The sequence below is a fragment of the Procambarus clarkii genome, chromosome 48, assembly GCF_040958095.1.
Source record: "Procambarus clarkii isolate CNS0578487 chromosome 48, FALCON_Pclarkii_2.0, whole genome shotgun sequence".
NCBI lineage: Eukaryota > Metazoa > Arthropoda > Malacostraca > Decapoda > Cambaridae > Procambarus > Procambarus clarkii.
Genome location: NC_091197.1, coordinates 2,165,907 through 2,191,731, shown reverse-complemented (window position 1 = coordinate 2,191,731; position 25,825 = coordinate 2,165,907). Strand labels below are relative to the sequence as shown.

General features: G+C 41.9%; 5 protein-coding genes across 5 annotated transcripts; all 5 read right to left on the bottom strand.

The window, feature by feature from the left end:
• Positions 1–3,772: 3,772 nt before the first annotated feature.
• LOC138350946 (uncharacterized) lies at positions 3,773–4,120 on the bottom strand. The gene has a single exon (XM_069302404.1). The coding sequence runs from the start codon at positions 4,118–4,120 to the stop codon at positions 3,773–3,775; it is 348 nt and encodes a 115-aa protein (XP_069158505.1).
• A 143-nt stretch (positions 4,121–4,263) lies between these two features.
• Positions 4,264–4,686, bottom strand: LOC138350945 (alpha-(1,3)-fucosyltransferase FucT-like). Its single transcript, XM_069302403.1, has one exon. It carries the CDS (start codon positions 4,684–4,686, stop codon positions 4,264–4,266), a length of 423 nt encoding a protein of 140 aa, XP_069158504.1.
• A 1,988-nt stretch (positions 4,687–6,674) lies between these two features.
• Positions 6,675–7,433, bottom strand: LOC138350944 (uncharacterized). The gene has a single exon (XM_069302402.1). It carries the CDS (start codon positions 7,431–7,433, stop codon positions 6,675–6,677), a length of 759 nt encoding a protein of 252 aa, XP_069158503.1.
• A 2,576-nt stretch (positions 7,434–10,009) lies between these two features.
• On the bottom strand, positions 10,010–10,768 carry LOC138350943 (uncharacterized). The gene has a single exon (XM_069302400.1). It carries the CDS (start codon positions 10,766–10,768, stop codon positions 10,010–10,012), a length of 759 nt encoding a protein of 252 aa, XP_069158501.1.
• Positions 10,769–13,154: 2,386 nt separating this feature from the next.
• On the bottom strand, positions 13,155–13,865 carry LOC138350942 (uncharacterized). Its single transcript, XM_069302399.1, has one exon. It carries the CDS (start codon positions 13,863–13,865, stop codon positions 13,155–13,157), a length of 711 nt encoding a protein of 236 aa, XP_069158500.1.
• Positions 13,866–25,825: the final 11,960 nt, after the last annotated feature.

Below are 25,825 nucleotides of genomic sequence, written 5' to 3'. Positions count from 1 at the left end.
CATTGTGTCATACACTGCCTTCATTGTGGCATACAACACCATCATTGTGACATACACCATCGTCATTGTTTCTTACATCACCATCATTGTGCTATACACCAAAATCATTGTGTCATACACTGCTATCATTGTGTCACACACCACCATCTTTGTTCCATACACCACCATCATTGTGCCATTCACCACTATCATTGTGTCATACACCACCGTCAATGTGTCATACACAACCAGCATTGTGCCATACAGCACCATCAGTGTGTCATTCACTGTCATCATTGTGTCATACACCACCGTCATTGTGTCATACACCACCATCATTGTGCCATACACCACCATCATTGTGTCATTCACCACCGTCAAGTGCTATGCACTGCCATCATTGTGTCATACACCACCATCATTGTGCCATTCACCACTATCATTGTGTCATACACCACCGTCAATGTGTCATACACCACCATCATTGTGCCATACACCACCATCTTTGTGTCAAACACTGCAATCATTGTGTCATACATCACTATCAATGTATCATACTCCACCCTCATTGTGTCACACACCACCATCATTGTACCCTACACAACCATTATTGTGTCATACACCACCATCATTGTGTTATACACTGCGATAATTGTGTCATACCCACCGTCATTGTGTCATTCGCCACCATCATTGTGCCATACACCACCATCATTGAGACATACACTACTATCACTGTGTCATACAGCACTATCATAGTGTCATACACTACTATCAATGTGTCATACACCATACTTATTATGTCATACACTACCATCGTTTTGTCATACACCACTATTATTGTGTCATACACTGCCATCATTGTGTCATACACTGCCATCATTGTGTCATATACTGCCATCATTGTGTCATACACAACCATCATTGTGTCATAAACTGCCATAATTGTGTCATACACTACCATTATTGTGCCATACACCACCATAATTGTGCCATACACCACCATCATTGTGCCATACACCACCATCATTGTGCCATACACCTCCATCATTGTGTCATACACTTTCATCATTGTCCTATACACCACCATCATTGTGCCATACTCCACCATCATTGTGTTATACACCACTATCATTGTGTCTTACACCACTGTCAATGTGTCATACACCACAATCATTGTGTCATACATCATCGTCATTGTGTCATATACCTCCGTCATTGTGTCATACACCACCATCATTGTGTCATACACAACGATCATTGTGTCATACACCACAATCATTGTGTCATACACCACCGTCATTGTGGCATACACCACCCTCATTGTGTCATACTCCACCATCATTGTGTCATACACCACCATCATTGTGTCATACACCACCGTCATTTTGTCATACACCACCATCATTGTGTTATACACCACTATCATTGTGTCCTACAGTGCCATCATTGTGCCATACACCACCATCATTGTATCATACACTGCCATCATTGTATTATACATCACCATTATTGTGTCATGCACCACCATCATTGTGTCATACACCACCATCTCTGTGTCATACACTACCATCATTGTGTCATACACCACCGTCATTGTGTCATACACCACCATCATTGTGCCATACACCACCATCATTGTGCCATACACCATTATCATTGTGTCATACACTGCCATCATTGTGCCATATACCACTATCATTGTGCCATACACCACCATCATTGTGCCATACACCACCATCATTGTGTTATACACCACAATCATTGTGTCATACACCACTATCATTGTGTCATACACCAATATCATTGTATCATACACTGCCATCATTGTTTCATACACCACCATCATTGTGCCATACACCACCATCACTGTGACATACACCACTATCATTGTGACATACACCACAATCATTGTGCCATACACGACCATCATTGTGTCATACACCTCCATCATTGTGTCATAATCCTCTATCATTGTGCCATACACCACTATCATTGTTCCATACACCACCATCATTGTGACATACACCACCATCATTGTGACATACACTGCCATCATTGTGCCATATACCACCATCATTGTGCCATACACCACCATCATTGTGCCATACACCTCCATCATTGTGTCATACACTTCCATCATTGTGCCATACTCCATCATCATTGTGCCATACACCACCATCATTGTGTTATACACCACCATCATTGTACCATACCCCACCGTCATTGTGTCATACACTGCCATCATTGTGCCATACACCACCATCATTGTGCCATACATCACCATCATTGTGTCATACACCACCATCATTGTACTATACACCACCATCATTGTGCCATACACCACCATCATTGTGACATACACCACCATCATTGTGTCATTCACCACCATCATTGTGTCATACACCACCATCATTGTGCCTTACACCATCATCATTGTGCAATACACCACCATCATTGTGTCATACACTGTTATCATTGTGCCATACACCACATTCATTGTGTCATACACTGTTATCATTGTGCCATACACGACCATCATTGTGTCATACACCACTATCATTGTGCTATACACCACCATCATTGTGTCATACACCACCATCATTGTGTCATACACCACTATCATTGTGTCATACACCATCATTATTTCATACACCACTATCATTGCGTCATACACCACTATCATTGTGACATACGCCACCAACATTGCAGCATACACCACTATCATTTTGCCATACACCACCATCATTGTGTCATACACCACCATCATTTATCATAGGGCCATACACCACCATCATCTATCATAGGGCCATACACCACAATCATTGTGTTACACACCACCATCATTGTGACATACACCTCCATCATTGTGACATACACCACCATCATTGTGACATACACCACCATCATTGTGACATACACCACCATCATTGTGACATGCACCACGATCATTGTGTCATACACCACCATCACTGTGTCATACACTACAATCATTGTGTCATACACCACCGTCATTGTGTCATACACCACCATAATTGTGTCATACACCACCATCATTGTGTTATACACAACCATCATTATGACATACACCACCATCATTGTGCCATACACCACCATCATTGTGTCATACACTGCCATCATTGTATCATACACCACAATCATTGTGCAATACACCACCATCATTGTGCCATACACTACCATCATTGTGCCATACACCAAAATCATTATGTCATACACTGCTATCATTGTGTCATACACCACCATCTTTGTGCCATACACCGCTATTATTGTGTCATACACCACCATCATTGTGCCATTCACCACCACCATTGTGTCATTCACCACCATCATTTTGTCATACAAAACAATCATTGTGCCATACACCACCATCATTGTGTCATACCCTGCCATCCTTGTGTCATACACCAATGTCATGGTGTCATACACCATCATTGTGTCATACACCACTGTCATTGTGTCATACACCACTATCATTGTGTCATACTCTACCCTCATTGTGTCACACACCACCATCATTGTGCCATACACCACCAACATTGTGTCACACACCACCATCATTGTGTCATACACCACCATCATTGTGTCATACACAACTATCAATGTGTCATACACCACCAGCATTGTGTCATACACCACTATCTTTGTGTCATACACCACTATTATTGTGTCATACACTGCCATCATTGTTTCATACACTTCCAGCATTGTTTCATACACTGCCATCATTGTGTCATACACTGCCATTATTGTGCCATACCCCACCATCACTGTGTCATACACCGCCATCATTGTGCCATTCACTGCTATCATTGTCATACACTGCCATCATTGTGCTATACACCACCATCATTGTGCCATAGCCCACCATCATTATGTAATAAACTACCATCATTGTGTCATACACCACAATCATTGTATCATACATTGCCATCATTGTATCATACACCATCATTGTGTCATACACTGCTATCATTGTGTCATATACCATGGTCATTGTGTCATACACCACTATCATTGTGCTATACACCATCATCATTGTGTCAAACACCGCAATCATTGTTTCATACACCACTATGACTTTGTCATACTCCATCCTCATTGTGTCACACACCATCATCATTGTGCCGTACACCACCATCACTGTGTCACACACCACCATCATTGTGTCATACACTGCTATCATTGTGTCATACACCACCATCGTTGTGTCATAAACTTCAATCATTTTATCATACAAAAATATAATTGTGCCATACACCACCATCATTGTGTCATACACTGCCATAATTGTGTCATACCCACTATCATTTTGTCATACACCACCATCATTGTGCCATACACCACCATCATTGAGACATCCACTACAATCACTGTGTCATACACCACCATCATTGTGTCATACACCACTATCAACGTGTCATACTTCACTATCATTGTGTCATTCATCACCAATGATGTGTCATACACCCCTATCATTGTGTCATACACTGCCATCATTGTGTCATACACTGCCCTCATTGTGTCATACACTGCCATCATTTTGTCATACATAACCATCATTGTGTCATATACTGCCATCATTGTGTCATACACTGACATTATTGTGCCATACACCACCATCATTGTGGCATACACCACCATCATTGTGCCATTCACTGCCATCATTGTTTCATACACGATAATCATTGTGAAATACATCACCATCATTGTGCCATACCCCACCATCATTGTGTCATACACCACCATCATTGTGTCATACACCACCATCATTGTGTCAACCAATGCCATTATTGTGTCATTCACGACCATCATTGTGTCATACCCCATCATCATTGTGTCATACACTGCCATCATTGTGTAATACACCATAATCATTGTGACATACACCACCATCATTGTGCCATACACTGCAATCATCGTGTCATACAACACCATCATAGTGCTATGCACTGCCATCATTGTGTCATACACCATTATCTTTGTGCGATACACCACGTTCATTGTGTCATTCACCACCGTCATAGTGTTATGCACTGCCATCAATGTGTCATACACCACCATCATTGTGCCATTCACCACCATCATTGTGTCATACACAACCGTCATTTTGTCATACACCACAATCATTGTGCCATACACCACCATCATTGTGTCAAACACTGCCATCATTTTGTCATACTCCACCATCATTGTGTCATGCACCACCATCATTGTGTCATACACTGCAATCATTGTGTCATACACCACTATTATTGTGTCATACTCCACCCTCATTGTGTCACACACCACAATCATTGTGCCATACACCAACATCATTGTGTCAAACACTGCAATCATTGTGTCATACAACACTATCATTGTAACACACTCCACCCTCATTGTGTCACACACCACCATCATTGTGCCGTACACCACCATCATTGTGTTATAAACCACCATCATTGTGTCATACACCAAAATCATAGTGTCAGACACTGCCATCATTGTGTCATACATCACCATCATTTTGTCATACACTGCCATCATTGTGTTATAGATCACTATCATTGTGTCATACACAACTATCGTTGTGTCATACACCACCATCATTGTGTCATACACCACCATCATTGTGTCATACACCACCATCATTGTGTCAAACACTGCAATCATTGTGTCATACGCTGCTATCAATGTGGCATACACTGCCATCGTTGTGTCATACACCAACATCAAAGTATCATATGCTGAAAACATTGTTTTGCACATCAACATCGCTGTGTCATACACCACCATCATTGTATCACGCACCACCATCATGGTGTCATACACTACCATCATTGTGTCATACACTACCGTCATTGTGTCATACACCATTATCATTGTGTCATACATTACCATCATTGTGTCATACACCACAAACATTGTGTCATACACTACAATCATTGTGTCATATACCACCATCATTGTGCCATACACCACCATCATTGAGACATACACTACTATCACTATGTCATACACTACCATCATTGTGTCATACACAACTATCAATGTGTCATACACCACCATCATTGTATCATACACCACTATCATTGTGTCATACAACACTATTATTGTGTCATACACTGCCATCATTGTTTCATACACTTCCATCATTGTGTCATACACTGCCATTATTGTGTCATACACAACCAGCATTGTGTCATACACTGCCATCATTGTGTCATACAAAACCAGCATTGTGTCATACACTGCCATCATTGTGTCATACACTGCCATTATTGTGTCATACCCCACAATCACTGTGTCATACACCGCCATCATTGTGCCATTCACTGCCATCATTGTCATACACTGCTATTTTGTGCTATACACTACCATCATTGTGCCATAGCCCACCATCATTATGTCATAAACCACCATCATTGTGTCATACACCACAATCATTGTATCATACATTGCTATCATTGTATCATACACCATCATCATTGCGTCAAACACTGCAATCATTGTTTCATACACCACTATGACTTTGTCATACTCCATCCTCATTGTGTCACACACCATCATCATTGTACCGTACACCACCATCATTGTGTCACACACCACCATCATTGTGTCATACACCACCATCGTTGTGTCATAAACTGCAATCATTGTATCATACAAAAATATCCTTGTGCCATACACCACCATCATTGTGTCATACACTGCCATAATTGTGTCATACCCACCATCATTTTGTCATACACCACCATCATTGTGCCATACACCACCATCAATGAGACATCCACTACAATCACTTTGTCATACGCCACCATTATTGTGTCATACACCACCATCATTGTGCCATTCACTGCCATCATTGTTTCATACACGATAACCATTGTGAAATACATCACCATCATTGTGCCATACCCCACCATCATTGTGTCATACACCACCATTATTGTGTCATACACCACCATCATTGTGTCAAACAATGCCATATTGGTGTCATTCACCACCATCATTGTGTCATACACCATCATCATTGTGTCATACACTGCCATCATTGTGTAATACACCACCATCATTGTGACATACACCATCATCATTGTGCCATACACTGCAATCATCGTGTCATACAGCACCATCATAGTGCTATGCACTGCCATCATTGTGTCATACACCACCATCTCTGTGCCATACACCACCATCATTGTGTCATTCACCACCGTCATAGTGCTATGCAGTGCCATCATTGTGTCATACACCACCATCATTGTGCCATTCACCACCATCATTGTGTCATACACAACCGTCATTTTGTCATACACAGCAATCATTGTGCCATACACCACCATCATTGTGTCAAACACTGCCATCATTTTGTCATACTCCACCATCATTGTGTCATGCACCACCATCATTGTGTCATACACCACTATCATTGTGTCAAGCACTGCAATCATTGTGTCATACACCACTATTATTGTGTCATACTCCACCCTCATTGTGTCACACACCACAATCATTGTGCCATACACCACTATCATTGTGTCAAACACTGCAATCATTGTGTCATACAACACTATCATTGTAACATACTCCACCCTCATTGTGTCACACACCACCATCATTGTGCCACACACCACCATCATTTTGTTATAAACCACCATCATTGTGTCATACACCAAAATCATAGTGTCAGACACTGCCATCATTGTGCCATACATCACCATCATTGTGTCATACACTGCCATCATTGTGTTATATATTACCATCATTGTTTCATACACAACTATCGTTGTGTCATACACCACCATCATTGTGTCATACACCACCATCATTGTGTCATACACCACCATCATTGTGTCATACACTACCATCATTGTGTCATACACCACCATCATTTTGTCATACATAACCAACATTGTGTCATATACTGCCATCATTGTGTCATACACTGACATTATTGTGCCATACACCACCATCATTGTGGCATACACCACCATCATTGTGCCATTCACTGCCATCATTGTTTCATACACGATAATCATTGTGAAATACATCACCATCATTGTGCCATACCCCACCATCATTGTGTCATACACCACCATCATTGTGTCATACACCACCATCATTGTGTCAACCAATGCCATTATTGTGTCATTCACGACCATCATTGTGTCATACCCCATCATCATTGTGTCATACACTGCCATCATTGTGTAATACACCATAATCATTGTGACATACACCACCATCATTGTGCCATACACTGCAATCATCGTGTCATACAACACCATCATAGTGCTATGCACTGCCATCATTGTGTCATACACCATTATCTTTGTGCGATACACCACGTTCATTGTGTCATTCACCACCGTCATAGTGTTATGCACTGCCATCAATGTGTCATACACCACCATCATTGTGCCATTCACCACCATCATTGTGTCATACACAACCGTCATTTTGTCATACACCACAATCATTGTGCCATACACCACCATCATTGTGTCAAACACTGCCATCATTTTGTCATACTCCACCATCATTGTGTCATGCACCACCATCATTGTGTCATACACTGCAATCATTGTGTCATACACCACTATTATTGTGTCATACTCCACCCTCATTGTGTCACACACCACAATCATTGTGCCATACACCAACATCATTGTGTCAAACACTGCAATCATTGTGTCATACAACACTATCATTGTAACACACTCCACCCTCATTGTGTCACACACCACCATCATTGTGCCGTACACCACCATCATTGTGTTATAAACCACCATCATTGTGTCATACACCAAAATCATAGTGTCAGACACTGCCATCATTGTGTCATACATCACCATCATTTTGTCATACACTGCCATCATTGTGTTATAGATCACTATCATTGTGTCATACACAACTATCGTTGTGTCATACACCACCATCATTGTGTCATACACCACCATCATTGTGTCATACACCACCATCATTGTGTCAAACACTGCAATCATTGTGTCATACGCTGCTATCAATGTGGCATACACTGCCATCGTTGTGTCATACACCAACATCAAAGTATCATATGCTGAAAACATTGTTTTGCACATCAACATCGCTGTGTCATACACCACCATCATTGTATCACGCACCACCATCATGGTGTCATACACTACCATCATTGTGTCATACACTACCGTCATTGTGTCATACACCATTATCATTGTGTCATACATTACCATCATTGTGTCATACACCACAAACATTGTGTCATACACTACAATCATTGTGTCATATACCACCATCATTGTGCCATACACCACCATCATTGAGACATACACTACTATCACTATGTCATACACTACCATCATTGTGTCATACACAACTATCAATGTGTCATACACCACCATCATTGTATCATACACCACTATCATTGTGTCATACAACACTATTATTGTGTCATACACTGCCATCATTGTTTCATACACTTCCATCATTGTGTCATACACTGCCATCATTGTGTCATACACAACCAGCATTGTGTCATACACTGCCATCATTGTGTCATACAAAACCAGCATTGTGTCATACACTGCCATCATTGTGTCATACACTGCCATTATTGTGTCATACCCCACAATCACTGTGTCATACACCGCCATCATTGTGCCATTCACTGCCATCATTGTCATACACTGCTATTTTGTGCTATACACTACCATCATTGTGCCATAGCCCACCATCATTATGTCATAAACCACCATCATTGTGTCATACACCACAATCATTGTATCATACATTGCTATCATTGTATCATACACCATCATCATTGCGTCAAACACTGCAATCATTGTTTCATACACCACTATGACTTTGTCATACTCCATCCTCATTGTGTCACACACCATCATCTTTGTACCGTACACCACCATCATTGTGTCACACACCACCATCATTGTGTCATACACCACCATCGTTGTGTCATAAACTGCAATCATTGTATCATACAAAAATATCCTTGTGCCATACACCACCATCATTGTGTCATACACTGCCATAATTGTGTCATACCCACCATCATTTTGTCATACACCACCATCATTGTGCCATACACCACCATCAATGAGACATCCACTACAATCACTTTGTCATACGCCACCATTATTGTGTCATACACCACCATCATTGTGCCATTCACTGCCATCATTGTTTCATACACGATAACCATTGTGAAATACATCACCATCATTGTGCCATACCCCACCATCATTGTGTCATACACCACCATTATTGTGTCATACACCACCATCATTGTGTCAAACAATGCCATATTGGTGTCATTCACCACCATCATTGTGTCATACACCATCATCATTGTGTCATACACTGCCATCATTGTGTAATACACCACCATCATTGTGACATACACCATCATCATTGTGCCATACACTGCAATCATCGTGTCATACAGCACCATCATAGTGCTATGCACTGCCATCATTGTGTCATACACCACCATCTCTGTGCCATACACCACCATCATTGTGTCATTCACCACCGTCATAGTGCTATGCAGTGCCATCATTGTGTCATACACCACCATCATTGTGCCATTCACCACCATCATTGTGTCATACACAACCGTCATTTTGTCATACACAGCAATCATTGTGCCATACACCACCATCATTGTGTCAAACACTGCCATCATTTTGTCATACTCCACCATCATTGTGTCATGCACCACCATCATTGTGTCATACACCACTATCATTGTGTCAAGCACTGCAATCATTGTGTCATACACCACTATTATTGTGTCATACTCCACCCTCATTGTGTCACACACCACAATCATTGTGCCATACACCACTATCATTGTGTCAAACACTGCAATCATTGTGTCATACAACACTATCATTGTAACATACTCCACCCTCATTGTGTCACACACCACCATCATTGTGCCATACACCACCATCATTTTGTTATAAACCACCATCATTGTGTCATACACCAAAATCATAGTGTCAGACACTGCCATCATTGTGCCATACATCACCATCATTGTGTCATACACTGCCATCATTGTGTTATATATTACCATCATTGTTTCATACACAACTATCGTTGTGTCATACACCACCATCATTGTGTCATACACCACCATCATTGTGTCATACACCACCATCATTGTGTCATACACTACCATCATTGTGTCATACACCACCATCATTGTGTCATACACCACCATCATTGTGCCATACACCACCATCATTGTGTCATACACTTCCATCATTGTGTCATACACCAACATCAATGTATCATATGCTGCCATCATTGTTTTACACATCACCATCGCTGTGGCATACACCACTATCATTGTATCACGCACCACCATCATTGTGTCATACACTACCATCATTGTGTCATACACTACCGTTATTGTGTCATACACAAACATCATTGTGTCATACACCATTATCATTGTGTCATACATTACCATCATTGTGTCATACATTACCATCATTGTGTCATACACCACAAATATTGTGTCATACACTACAGTCATTGTGTCATATACCACTGTCAATTGTGTCATACACCATCATCATTGTATCATACACCACCATCATTGTATCATGCAATGCCATTATTGTGTCATACACCACCATCATTGTGTCATACACTACCATCATTGTGTCTTACATCACCATCATTGTGCCTGTTACGGACCCGAGCCCAGCGTCCGAGCACGAAGCTGTGACGACCACGCCATCTGTGGGTCAGCTCCCGAAACCCCCTCCAAATGGACAGCGCCATCTAGTGAGGACAGGATATACCGGCCACAGGGGCTGGTTTCCCGTCCTAATCAGCTCGTAACATAGCCGCTGCTGACCTCTGGTGAGGTGACACTTAGGCAGCAACGCCATCTATGTAGTGGATAGGTGGGCGTTTGTGTCTAAGCCTGTAAGTGAGGTGCCCTAGAGTGTAATTAGTACTGATGGCGTGTTTGATCACAGAGTCGACCTGGGACTGCTGGATTGGACGATGGGCAGTCTACCCAAGGCAGCCGTAGGACCTCCATGTGTTTGCTGCAGAAGCTGTGAGTCACCCCCCGGATGAACACTGTTGTGTTAGCCTGCCTGTGACGTGGCAGTTGAGGAATTGTCGTACCCTGGGCTGACTGGTGGAGAAGACTAGCCACTGGTTTGTTGTGGTGAGGAGAGTGATCTGTGGAATCACACGAGGCTCCTGCCTAGGGCTCGCAACCCTAGTATCGGTCGTGGAGTGGCCTAACCAGCGGAGCTGATTGAAACCTGCCAGCTACAGGTTGGATTTGTGGTTGACGGCCTCCACGACGGTGCACCCAGTGGGACTGTGATTTGGCTGGCCTGTGGCCGGGGTAGACTCGTCTAGAGAATCTACGGATTCATCGTGAGGCCACAAGAAGAGGACCAAGGGCTAAGCATCATTGAGCACCGTGGAACACTCCGCGTCTTCAGAGGAAGACCATATTGTATATTATAGTGTTTATACCCCCCCACCGTGTGATAATTTATATATTTATTTATTGGTGATGGTAATTATATATTTAAGTTTAGTGCCTTTGTCTCCCTTCCCCTTTAATTTACTTGCGTTACTGAACGCACCCCTTGAAAGCCACTACTAGCTTGGGGCCGGATACCTAAACTCTACTAACATCAGAGAAAGAACCCAGTCGCGACCCAAAAGGGCCGTAACAGTGTCATACACCAAAATCATTCTGTCATACACTGCTATCATTGTGTCATACACCACCATCTTTGTGCCATACACCACCATCATTGTATCATACACCACCATCATTGTGCCATTCACCACCACCATTGTGTCATACACCATCATCATTTTGTCATACACAACAATCATTGTGCCATACACCACCATCATTGTGTCATACACTGCAATCATTGTGTCATACACCACTGTCATTGTGTCATACACCACCATCATTGTGCCATACACCACCATCATTGTGTCATACACCACTGTCATTGTGCCATACACCACTATCATTGTGTCATACTCTTCCCTCATTGTGTCACACACAACCATCATTGTGCCATACACCACCATCATTGTGTCACGCACCACCATCATTGTGTCATACAATGCTACTACTGTGTCATACACCACCATCATTGTGTTATACACTGCCATAATAGTGTCATACCCACCATCATTGTGTCATACTCCACAATCATTGTGCCATACACCACCATCATTGAGACATACACTACTATTACTATGTCATACACCACCATCATTGTGTCATACACCACTATTATTGTGTCATACACCACCATAATTGTGTCATACACCACTATCGTTGTGTCATACACCACTATTATTGTGTCATAAACTGCCATCATTGTTTCATACACTTCCATCATTGTGTCATACACTGCCATCATTGTGTCATACACAACCAGCATTGTGTCATACACTGCCATCATTGTGTCATACACTGCCATTATTGTGCCATACCCCACCATCACTGTGTCATACACCGCCATTATTGTGCCATTCACTGCCATCATTGTGTCATACACTGCCATCATTGTGCTACACACCACCATCATTGTGCCATAGCCCACCATCATTGTGTCATAAACCACCATCATTGTGTCATACACCACAATCATTGTATCATACATTGCCATCATTGTATCATACACCATCATTGTGTCATACACTGCTATCATTGTGTCATACACCTCCATCATTGTGTCATACACAACTATCATTGTGTCATACACCACTATCATTGTGTCATACACTGTCATCATTGTGCCATACACAAATATCAGTGTATCATACACCATCATTATGTGATACACTGCCATCATTGTGTCTTACACCACCAAAGTTGTATCATACACCATCAATGTTTCATACACCACCATCATTGTGTCATACACAACCATCAATGTGCCTTACACCAACATCATTGTGTCATACATCAACATCATTGTGCCATACACCACCATTATTATGACATACATCACCCTCATTGTGCCATACACCTCCATCATTGTTTCATACACCACCATCATTGTGTCATACACTGCCATCATTGAGGCATACACTGCTATCATTGTGTCATACACCACCATCATTGTGTCATACACTACTATGATTGTGTCATAAACCATTATCATTGTGTCATACACCACTATCATTGTGTTATACACCACCATCATTGTGTCATACACCACTATCATTGTGATATACACAACCATCATTGTGTCATACACTGCTATCAATGTATCATACACTACCATCATTGTGTCATACACCAACATCATTGTCTCGATCACCACCATCATTATGTCATACACCACTGTAATTGTGTCATACACTACAATCATTGTGCCATACACAACTATCATTGTGTCATACACCTTCATCATTGTGTCATACACTCTAATCATTGTGTCATACACCACCATCATTGTGTCATACACCACCGTCATTGTGTCATACACCACCATCGTTGTGTCATACATCATCATTGTTTCATACACCACTATCAATGTGTCATACACCACTGTCATTGTGTCATACACCATCATCATTGTGTCATACACCACCGTCATTGTGTCATACACTACCATCATTGTGTCATACACCACCATCATTGTGTCATACACCACCATCATAGTGTCATGCACTGCCATCATTGTGTCATACACCACCATTATTGTGTCATACACCACCATCATTGTGTCATACACCAACATCATTGTGTCGAACCCCACCATCATTGTGTCATACACCACTGTAATTTTGTCATACACTACAATCATTGTGCCATACACAACCATCATTGTGTCATACACCATCATTATTGTGTCATACACTGTAATCATTGTGTCATACACCACCATCATTGTGTCATATACTGTCATCATTCTGTCACACATTACTATCATTGTGTCATACTCCAACATCATTGTGTCATACACCACCATCATTGTGTCATACACCACCATCATTGTGTCATACACCACCGTCATTGTGTCATACACCACCATCATTGTGTCATACATCATCATTGTGTCCTACACCATCATTTTGTCCTACACCACTATCAATGTGTCATACACCACCGTCAATGTGTCATACACCTCCATCATTGTGTCATACACCACCATCATTGTGTCATACACTACCATCATTGTGTCATACACCATCATCATTGTGTCATACACCACCATCATAGTGTCATACACTGCCATCATTGTGCCATACACCACCTGCATTGTGTCATACACCACCTGCATTGTGTCATACACTGCCATCATTGTGTTTAACATCACTATCATTGTGTCATACACAACCATCATTGTGTCATACACCATCATTGTGTCATACACCACAATGATTGAGTCATGCACCAATGTCATTGTGTCATATATCACCATCATTGTGTCATACACCACTATTATTGTGTCATGCACCACAATCATTGTGTCATTCACCACCGACATTGTGTCATACACAACAATAATTGTGTCATTCACCAGAATCATTGTGTCATACACTGCCATCATCGTTGCATACACTGCCATCATTGTGTCATACACCACCATCATTGTATCATATGCTGCCATCATTGTGTCATACACCAACATCATTGTGTCATACACCACTATCATTGTGTCATACACCACAAACATTGCGTCATACACCACCATCATTGTGTCATACACCACAATCATTGTGTCATACACCACTATCATTGTGTCATATACCACTGTCATTGTGTCATACACCACCATCCTTGTTTCATACACACCATTATTGTGTCATACACCACCATCATTGTGCTATACACCACCATCATTGTGTCATACACTGCCTTCATTGTGGCATACAACACCATCATTGTGACATACACCATCGTCATTGTTTCTTACATCACCATCATTGTGCTATACACCAAAATCATTGTGTCATACACTGCTATCATTGTGTCACACACCACCATCTTTGTTCCATACACCACCATCATTGTGCCATTCACCACTATCATTGTGTCATACACCACCGTCAATGTGTCATACACAACCAGCATTGTGCCATACAGCACCATCAGTGTGTCATTCACTGTCATCATTGTGTCATACACCACCGTCATTGTGTCATACACCACCATCATTGTGCCATACACCACCATCATTGTGTCATTCACCACCGTCAAGTGCTATGCACTGCCATCATTGTGTCATACACCACCATCATTGTGCCATTCACCACTATCATTGTGTCATACACCACCGTCAATGTGTCATACACCACCATCATTGTGCCATACACCACCATCTTTGTGTCAAACACTGCAATCATTGTGTCATACATCACTATCAATGTATCATACTCCACCCTCATTGTGTCACACACCACCATCATTGTACCCTACACAACCATTATTGTGTCATACACCACCATCATTGTGTTATACACTGCGATAATTGTGTCATACCCACCATCATTGTGTCATTCGCCACCATCATTGTGCCATACACCACCATCATTGAGACATACACTACTATCACTGTGTCATACAGCACTATCATAGTGTCATACACTACTATCAATGTGTCATACACCATACTTATTATGTCATACACTACCATCGTTTTGTCATACACCACTATTATTGTGTCATACACTGCCATCATTGTGTCATACACTGCCATCATTGTGTCATATACTGCCATCATTGTGTCATACACAACCATCATTGTGTCATAAACTGCCATAATTGTGTCATACACTACCATTATTGTGCCATACACCACCATAATTGTGCCATACACCACCATCATTGTGCCATACACCACCATCATTGTGCCATACACCTCCATCATTGTGTCATACACTTTCATCATTGTGCTATACACCACCATCATTGTGCCATACTCCACCATCATTGTGTTATACACCACTATCATTGTGTCTTACACCACTGTCAATGTGTCATACACCACAATCATTGTGTCATACATCATCGTCATTGTGTCATATACCTCCGTCATTGTGTCATACACCACCATCATTGTGTCATACACAACGATCATTGTGTCATACACCACAATCATTGTGTCATACACCACCGTCATTGTGGCATACACCACCCTCATTGTGTCATACTCCACCATCATTGTGTCATACACCACCATCATTGTGTCATACACCACCGTCATTTTGTCATACACCACCATCATTGTGTTATACACCACTATCATTGTGTCCTACAGTGCCATCATTGTGCCATACACCACCATCATTGTATCATACACTGCCATCATTGTATTATACATCACCATTATTGTGTCATACACCACCATCATTGTGTCATACACCACCATCTCTGTGTCATACACTACCATCATTGTGTCATACACCACCGTCATTGTGTCATACACCACCATCATTGTGCCATACACCACCATCATTGTGCCATACACCATTATCATTGTGTCATACACTGCCATCATTGTGCCATATACCACTATCATTGTGCCATACACCACCATCATTGTGCCATACACCACCATCATTGTGTTATACACCACAATCATTGTGTCATACACCACTATCATTGTGTCATACACCAATATCATTGTATCATACACTGCCATCATTGTTTCATACACCACCATCATTGTGCCATACACCACCATCACTGTGACATACACCACTATCATTGTTCCATACTCCACGATCATTGTCCCTTACACCACCATCATTGTATCATACACTGCCATCATTGTTTCGTACACCTCCGTCATTGTGTCATACACCACCATCATTGTGACATACACCACAATCATTGTGCCATACACGATCATCATTGTGTCATACACCTCCATCATTGTGTCATAATCCTCTATCATTGTGCCATACACCACTATCATTGTTCCATACACCACCATCATTGTGACATACACCACCATCATTGTGACATACACTGCCATCATTGTGCCATATACCACCATCATTGTGCCATACACCACCATCATTGTGCCATACACCTCCATCATTGTGTCATACACTTCCATCATTGTGCCATACTCCATCATCATTGTGCCATACACCACCATCATTGTGTTATACACCACCATCATTGTACCATACCCCACCGTCATTGTGTCATACACTGCCATCATTGTGCCATACACCACCATCATTGTGCCATACATCACCATCATTGTGTCATACACCACCATCATTGTACTATACACCACCATCATTGTGCCATACACCACCATCATTGTGACATACACCACCATCATTGTGTCATACACCACCATCATTGTGTCATACACCACCATCATTGTGCCTTACACCATCATCATTGTGCAATACACCACCATCATTGTGTCATACACTGTTATCATTGTGCCATACACCACATTCATTGTGTCATACACTGTTATCATTGTGCCATACACGACCATCATTGTGTCATACACCACTATCATTGTGCTATACACCACCATCATTGTGTCATACACCACCATCATTGTGTCATACACCACTATCATTGTGTCATACACCATCATTATTTCATACACCACTATCATTGCGTCATACACCACTATCATTGTGACATACGCCACCAACATTGCAGCATACACCACTATCATTTTGCCATACACCACCATCATTGTGTCATACACCACCATCATTTATCATAGGGCCATACACCACCATCATCTATCGTAGGGCCATACACCACAATCATTGTGTTACACACCACCATCATTGTGACATACACCTCCATCATTGTGACATACACCACCATCATTGTGACATACACCACCATCATTGTGACATACACCACCATCATTGTGACATGCACCACGATCATTGTGTCATACACCACCATCACTGTGTCATACACTACAATCATTGTGTCATACACCACCGTCATTGTGTCATACACCACCATAATTGTGTCATACACCACCATCATTGTGTTATACACAACCATCATTATGACATACACCACCATCATTGTGCCATACACCACCATCATTGTGTCATACACTGCCATCATTGTATCATACACCACAATCATTGTGCAATACACCACCATCATTGTGCCATACACTACCATCATTGTGCCAGACACCATTATCATTGTGTCATACACTGCCATCATTGTGCCATATACCACTATCATTGTGCCATACACCACCATCATTGTGCCATACACCACCATCATTGTGCCATACACCACCATCATTTTGTTATACACCACCATCATTGTGCCATACACCACCATCATTGTGCCATACACCACCATCATTGTGCCATACTCCATCATCATTGTGCCATACACCACCATCATTTTGTTATACACCACCATCATTGTGTCATACACCACTATCATTGTGTCATACACCACCATCATTGTATCATGCCCTGCCATCATTGTTTCATACACCACCATCATTGTGCCATACACCACCATAACTGTGACATACACCACTATCATTATGCCATACTCCACGATCATTGTCCCTTACACCACCATCATTGTATCATACACTGCCATCATTGTTTCATACACCACCGTCATTGTGTCATACACCACCATCATTGTGACATACACCACAATCATTGTGCCATACACGACCATCATTGTGTCATACACCTCCATCATTGTGTCATACTCCTCCATCATTGTGCCATACACCACTATCATTGTTCCATACACCACCATCATTGTTACATACACCACCATCATTGTGACATACACTGCCATCATTGTGCCATATACCACCATCATTGTGCCATACACCACCATCATTGTGCCATACACCTCCATCATTGTGTCATACACTTCCATCATTGTGCCATACTCCATCATCATTGTGCCATACACCACCATCATTGTGTTATACACCACCATCATTGTGTCACACCCCACCGTCATTGTGTCATACACTGCCATCATTGTGCCATACACCACCATCATTGTGCCATACATCACCATCATTGTGTCATACACCACCATCATTGTACTATACATCACCATCATTGTGCCATACACCACCATCATTGTGACATACACCACCATCATTGTGTCATACACCACCATCATTGTGTCATACACCACCATCATTGTGCCTTACACCATCATCATTGTGCAATACACCACCATCATTGTGTCATATACTGTTTTCATTGTGCCATACACCACCATCATTGTGTCATACACTGTTATCATTGTGCCATACACGACCATCATTGTGTCATACACCACCATCATTGTGCTATACACCACCATCATTGTGTCATACACCACCATCATTGTGTCATACACCACTATCATTGTGTCCTTCACCATCATTATGTCATACACCACTATCATTGTGTCATACACCACGATCATTGCGTCATACACCACTATCATTGTGACATACGCCACCATCATTGCATCATACACCACTATCATTTTGCCATACACCACCATCATTGTGTCATACACCACCATCATTTATCATAGGGCCATACACCACCATCATCTATCGTAGGGCCATACACCACTATCATTGTGTTACACACCACCATCATTGTGACATACACCTCCATCATTGTGACATACACCACCATCATTGTGACATACACCACCATCATTTTGACATACACCACCATCATTGTGACATGCACCACCACCATTGTGTCATACACTACCATCACTGTGTCATACACTACCATCATTGTGTCATACACCACCGTCATTGTGTCATACACCACCATCATTGTGTCATACACCACCATCATTGTGTTATACACAACCATCATTATGACATACACCACCATCATTGTGCCATACACCACCATCATTGTGTCATACACTGCCATCATTGTATCATACACCACAATCATTGTGCAATACACCACCATCATATTGCCATACACCACCATCATTGTGCCATACACCATTATCATTTTGTCATACACTGCCATCATTGTGCCATATACCACCATCATTGTGCCATACACCACCATCATTGTGCCATACACCACCATCATTGTGCCATACACCACCATCATTATGCCATACTCTATCATCATTGTGCCATACACCACCATCATTGTGTTATACACCACTATCATTGTGTCATACACCACTATCATTGTGTCTTACACTACCATCATTGTATCATACACTGCCATCATTGTTTCATACACCACCATCATTGTGCCATACACCACCATCACTGTGACATACACCACTATCATTGTGCCATACTCCACGATCATTGTCCCTTACACCACCATCATTGTATCATACACTGCCATCATTGTTTCATACACCACCGTCATTGTGCCATACACCATCATCATTGTGACATACACCACAATCATTGTGCCATACACCACCATCATTGTGCCATACACCTCCATCATTGTGTCATACTCCTCCATCATTGTGCCATACACCACTATCATTGTTCCATACACCACCATCATTGTGACATACACCACCATCATTGTGACATGCACTATCATCATTGTTACATACACCACCATCATTGTGTCATACCCCACCCTCATTGTGTCATACACTGCCATCATTGTGCCATACACCACTATCATTGTGCCATACATCACCATCATTGTGTCATACACCACCATCATTGTACCATACACCACCATCATTTTGCCATACACCACCATCATGGTGACATACACCACCATCATTGTGTCATACACCACCACCATTGTGTCATACACCACCATCATTGTGCCTTACACCATCATCATTGTGCAATACACCACCATCATTGTGTCATACACTGTTATCATTGTGCCATACACCACCATCATTGTGTCATTCACTTTTATCATTGTGCCATACACGACCATCATTGTGTCATACACCACCATCATTGTGCTATACACCACCATCATTGTGTCATACACCACTATCATTGTGTCATACACCACCATCATTGCATCATACACCACTATCATTGTGACATACACCATCATTATTGCGTCATACACCACTATCATTGTGACATACGCCACCATCATTGCGTCATACACCACTATCATTGTGACATACGCCACCATCTTTGCGTCATACACCACTATTATTGTGCCATACACCACCATCATTGTGTCATACACCACCATCATTTATCATAGGGCCATACACCACCATCATCTATCATAGGGCCATACACCACAATCATTGTGTTACACACCACCATCATTGTGACATACACCTCCATCATTGTGACATACACCACCATCATTGTGACATACACCACCATCATTGTGACATACACCACCATCATTGTGACATACACCACCATCATTGTGTCATACACCACCACCATTGAGTCATACACCACCATCATTGTGACATACACCACTATCATAGGGACATACACCACCATCATAGGGCCATACATCACCATCATTGTGTCATACACCACCATCATAGGGCCATACACCACCATCATTGTGTCATTCACCACCATCATAGGGCCATACACCACCATCATAAGGCCATACACCGCACATGATGGAACTATTTAGTTCCAAAAAATAAAGTCTAGTTCTTCTTGAATTATTCGCAATAGCTATTAACAAAAAAATTAATAAAATTAAATCACACAGCAATTGTGAGAGACTTGTTGAGTTTTTTTTGTTTAGTGATAAAGAAGAGCTGCACATATAGATTTATTTTGTACACAAGTTCGATGGCTTTCAAAAGAAAATTACCTAGCCAGGCTTGTTAATCTATTGGGTACAATTTTCAGTTTCTGGGAAAGTGGAGGAGACTTTTATTTTTAATTTTTGTTTATATACAAGAGTTGTTACATTGTTGTACAGCCACTAGCACGCGTAGCGTTTCGGGCGGGTCCTTAATCCTATGTTCCCTGGAAAACGACCCGCCAAACCGTTTTACAACCAGGTATTCATTTTACTGTTGGGTAAACAGAGGCTACAGTTGAGGATTGGCGCCCGGTCAATCCTCCCCGGCCAGGATACAAACCCAGGACAAAGCGCTTGCGAAACGCCGGGCAAGCGTCTTACCACTACGCCATTGGGGATTGCATAAAATAAAAATGCACTTATTGACTGCAGTCAAAAAAATATTGACATAAGAAAGAAATAGAACAGATACATGCACGCGAGGACACATAGGAAGTAGAAGAGATACATACATGAGAGAACACATAAGACCAACACTCACGTGCCGGTGATGAGTCACAATAACGTGGCTGAAGAATGTAGACCAGACCACACACTAGAAGGTGAAGGGACGACGACGACGTTTCGGTCCGTTCAGCACCATTCTCAAGTCGATTGTTGACTTGAGAATGGTCCAGGTCGGACCGAAACGTCGTCGTCCCTTCACTTCTAGTGTGTGGTCTGGTCAACCAACACTCACATACCTAGACAAACACTGAGACCAACAGCAAAACATCAAGTACAACCTTCACAGTGAATAATTATTAACAAAGTAAAAATGTCTTTTTAGTTTGCATTATGTAAAGCAATCGCCTCTAATGATTAAAGTGAACAAAAGAACACAAAGGGGACAATAGGGGTAAAAAGCTTGAGGAACACTGGAACAAGGAGTCAACTCACGTCGACGAGTCTGGCCTTAGAGAGGACATAGAAGCCATTGACGCTGAAGGGCGGGAAGCGGTCCAGCAGGTCCAACAGCAACGTCAGCTGCAACACGCCAATTGGGTTACAAACACACGTTAATGATGCAACCACCACAGGAGGAACACTGACTCAGGGCAAGGAGGCACTATACTTCTCCAGCAGGGACATGACATTCAGAGACGGCAGGTATGGTAACATCAATGATCCGATTCGACTGGAAACTTATGGTTGAAAGATCTCTTGTGTACTCTGTACTATCTCAGCTTTAACTAGTGTACCCTGCACCATCTCAGCTATAACTTTTTTTTGTTTTTGTTTTTTTCCAGGAATATTTCTGCGCGGGCCCTAAGCCTCTGGCTGGCCCACTAAGTGTTGCTTGTTTCTGTTTTACTAGGGCGGAGTATGAATATTTATGTCTCGTAAGGTCGCTTCAGTAAGATTTTGCCATATGTGTTTAACAACTTCTTCTGCTCTGTTGAGTCTAAGTTGAAATCTTAATGGATTTGTAACTGTGCACTGTGTTAGATAATGTTCCAGTGGTCTATCGGGCATTTCTCCACAGTGCTGACATTTCCTCTCATCTTAAGGAACCTGTAAGCCTATTTCCCATGCACATGGGTATCAAGGCCTGATGCGATGTAAGTGTACTTCTGTTGCTCTACTGCTCCCTTTCATTAAACTAAGTTGTTCGTACTTGGTTGAATTCTTGTACCAACCCGCAAATCCTGATGTTGCAACTGCTGTGTTGTGGTCACTGTACATCTTTTGCATTGCTCTGTTTCTAATTTCTTTCTTAATCTGTGATAAACTCTGTGGTATGTAAATGTCTACATTTCTTCTCTTAGTTGCAAGTTTTGCAGCATCGTCTGCAATACCATTTCCTATTATTCCCACATGACTTGGTACCCAGTTGATAAGAACCCGTCGGCCTTGACGTTTGAGTGCTTGCATTAATGATACGACATTTGTGATCAGATATATGTTATCACATATGTGTTCTTCTTGCAAGGTTTCAATGACAGTTCTCGAGTCTGTATGTATGATAACATGTTGTCGGTGTTCAGTAAGTGCATGTTCCAAACCCTTTTGAATGGCTAGCATCTCTGTTTGTAAAGTCGAACACCCATTTGAGTGCCTACAACTATTTACAGAGTTTCCTGCTTTAACTGCAGCTCCGGTTTCTTGTACCTGCTGGTCTATTGATCCATACCTATAACTAGTGTACCCTGCACCATCTCAGCTATAAATTGTTTACCCTGCACCATCTCAGCTATAAATAGTGTACCCTGCACCATCTCAGCTGTAACTTGAGTAACCTGCACCATCTCAGCTATAACTTGTACCCTGCACCATCTCAGCTACAACTAGTGTACCCTGCACCATCTCAGCAATACCTATTGTATCCTGCACCAATTCACCTATAACTAGTGTACCCTGCACTATCTCAGCTATAACTAGTGTACCCTGCACCATCTCAGCTATAACTGGTGTACCTTGCACCATCTCAGCTATAACTGATGTACCCTGCACCATTTCAGCTATAACTAGTGTACCCTGCACTATCTAAACTATAACTAGTGTACTCTGCACCATCTCAGCTATAACTAGTGAACCCTACACTATCTCAGCTATAACGCGTGTACCTTACACCATCTCAACTATAACAAGTGTACCCTGCACCATCTCAGCTATAACTTGTGTACCCTGGACCATTTCAGCTATAACTTGTGTACCCTGCACCTTCTCAGCTATAACTTGTACCCTGCACCATCTCGGCTATATCTTGTGTACCCTGCACCATCTCAGATATAACTTGTGTACCCTGCACCATCTCATCAATATCTTGTGTACCCTGCACCATCTCAGCTATAACATGTACCCGGCACAATCTCAGCTATATCTTGTGTACCTTGCACCATCTCAGCTATAACTTGTACCTTGCACCATTTCAGCTATAGATTGTGTACCCTGCACCATCTCAGCTACATCTTGTGTACCCTGCATCATTTCAGTTATAACTTGTGTACCCTGCACCATTTCAGCTATACCTTGTGTACCCTGCACCATCTCAGCTATGACTTGTTCCCTGCACAATGTAGGCTATAACTTGTGTACCTTGTAACATCTCAGGTATAACTTGCTCCCTGCACCA

What these genes read in the sequence shown, in the direction of transcription:
- LOC138350946 (XM_069302404.1), bottom strand. Translation starts at nt 4,120, where the DNA reads ATGATGATGGTGTGTGACACAATGAGGATGGAGTATGACAAAGTCATA.
- LOC138350945 (XM_069302403.1), bottom strand. Translation starts at nt 4,686, where the DNA reads ATGATTATCGTGTATGAAACAATGATGGCAGTGAATGGCACAATGATG.
- LOC138350944 (XM_069302402.1), bottom strand. Translation starts at nt 7,433, where the DNA reads ATGATTGCAGTGCTTGACACAATGATAGTGGTGTATGACACAATGATG.
- LOC138350943 (XM_069302400.1), bottom strand. Translation starts at nt 10,768, where the DNA reads ATGATTGCAGTGCTTGACACAATGATAGTGGTGTATGACACAATGATG.
- LOC138350942 (XM_069302399.1), bottom strand. Translation starts at nt 13,865, where the DNA reads ATGATGGCAGTGTATCACATAATGATGGTGTATGATACACTGATATTT.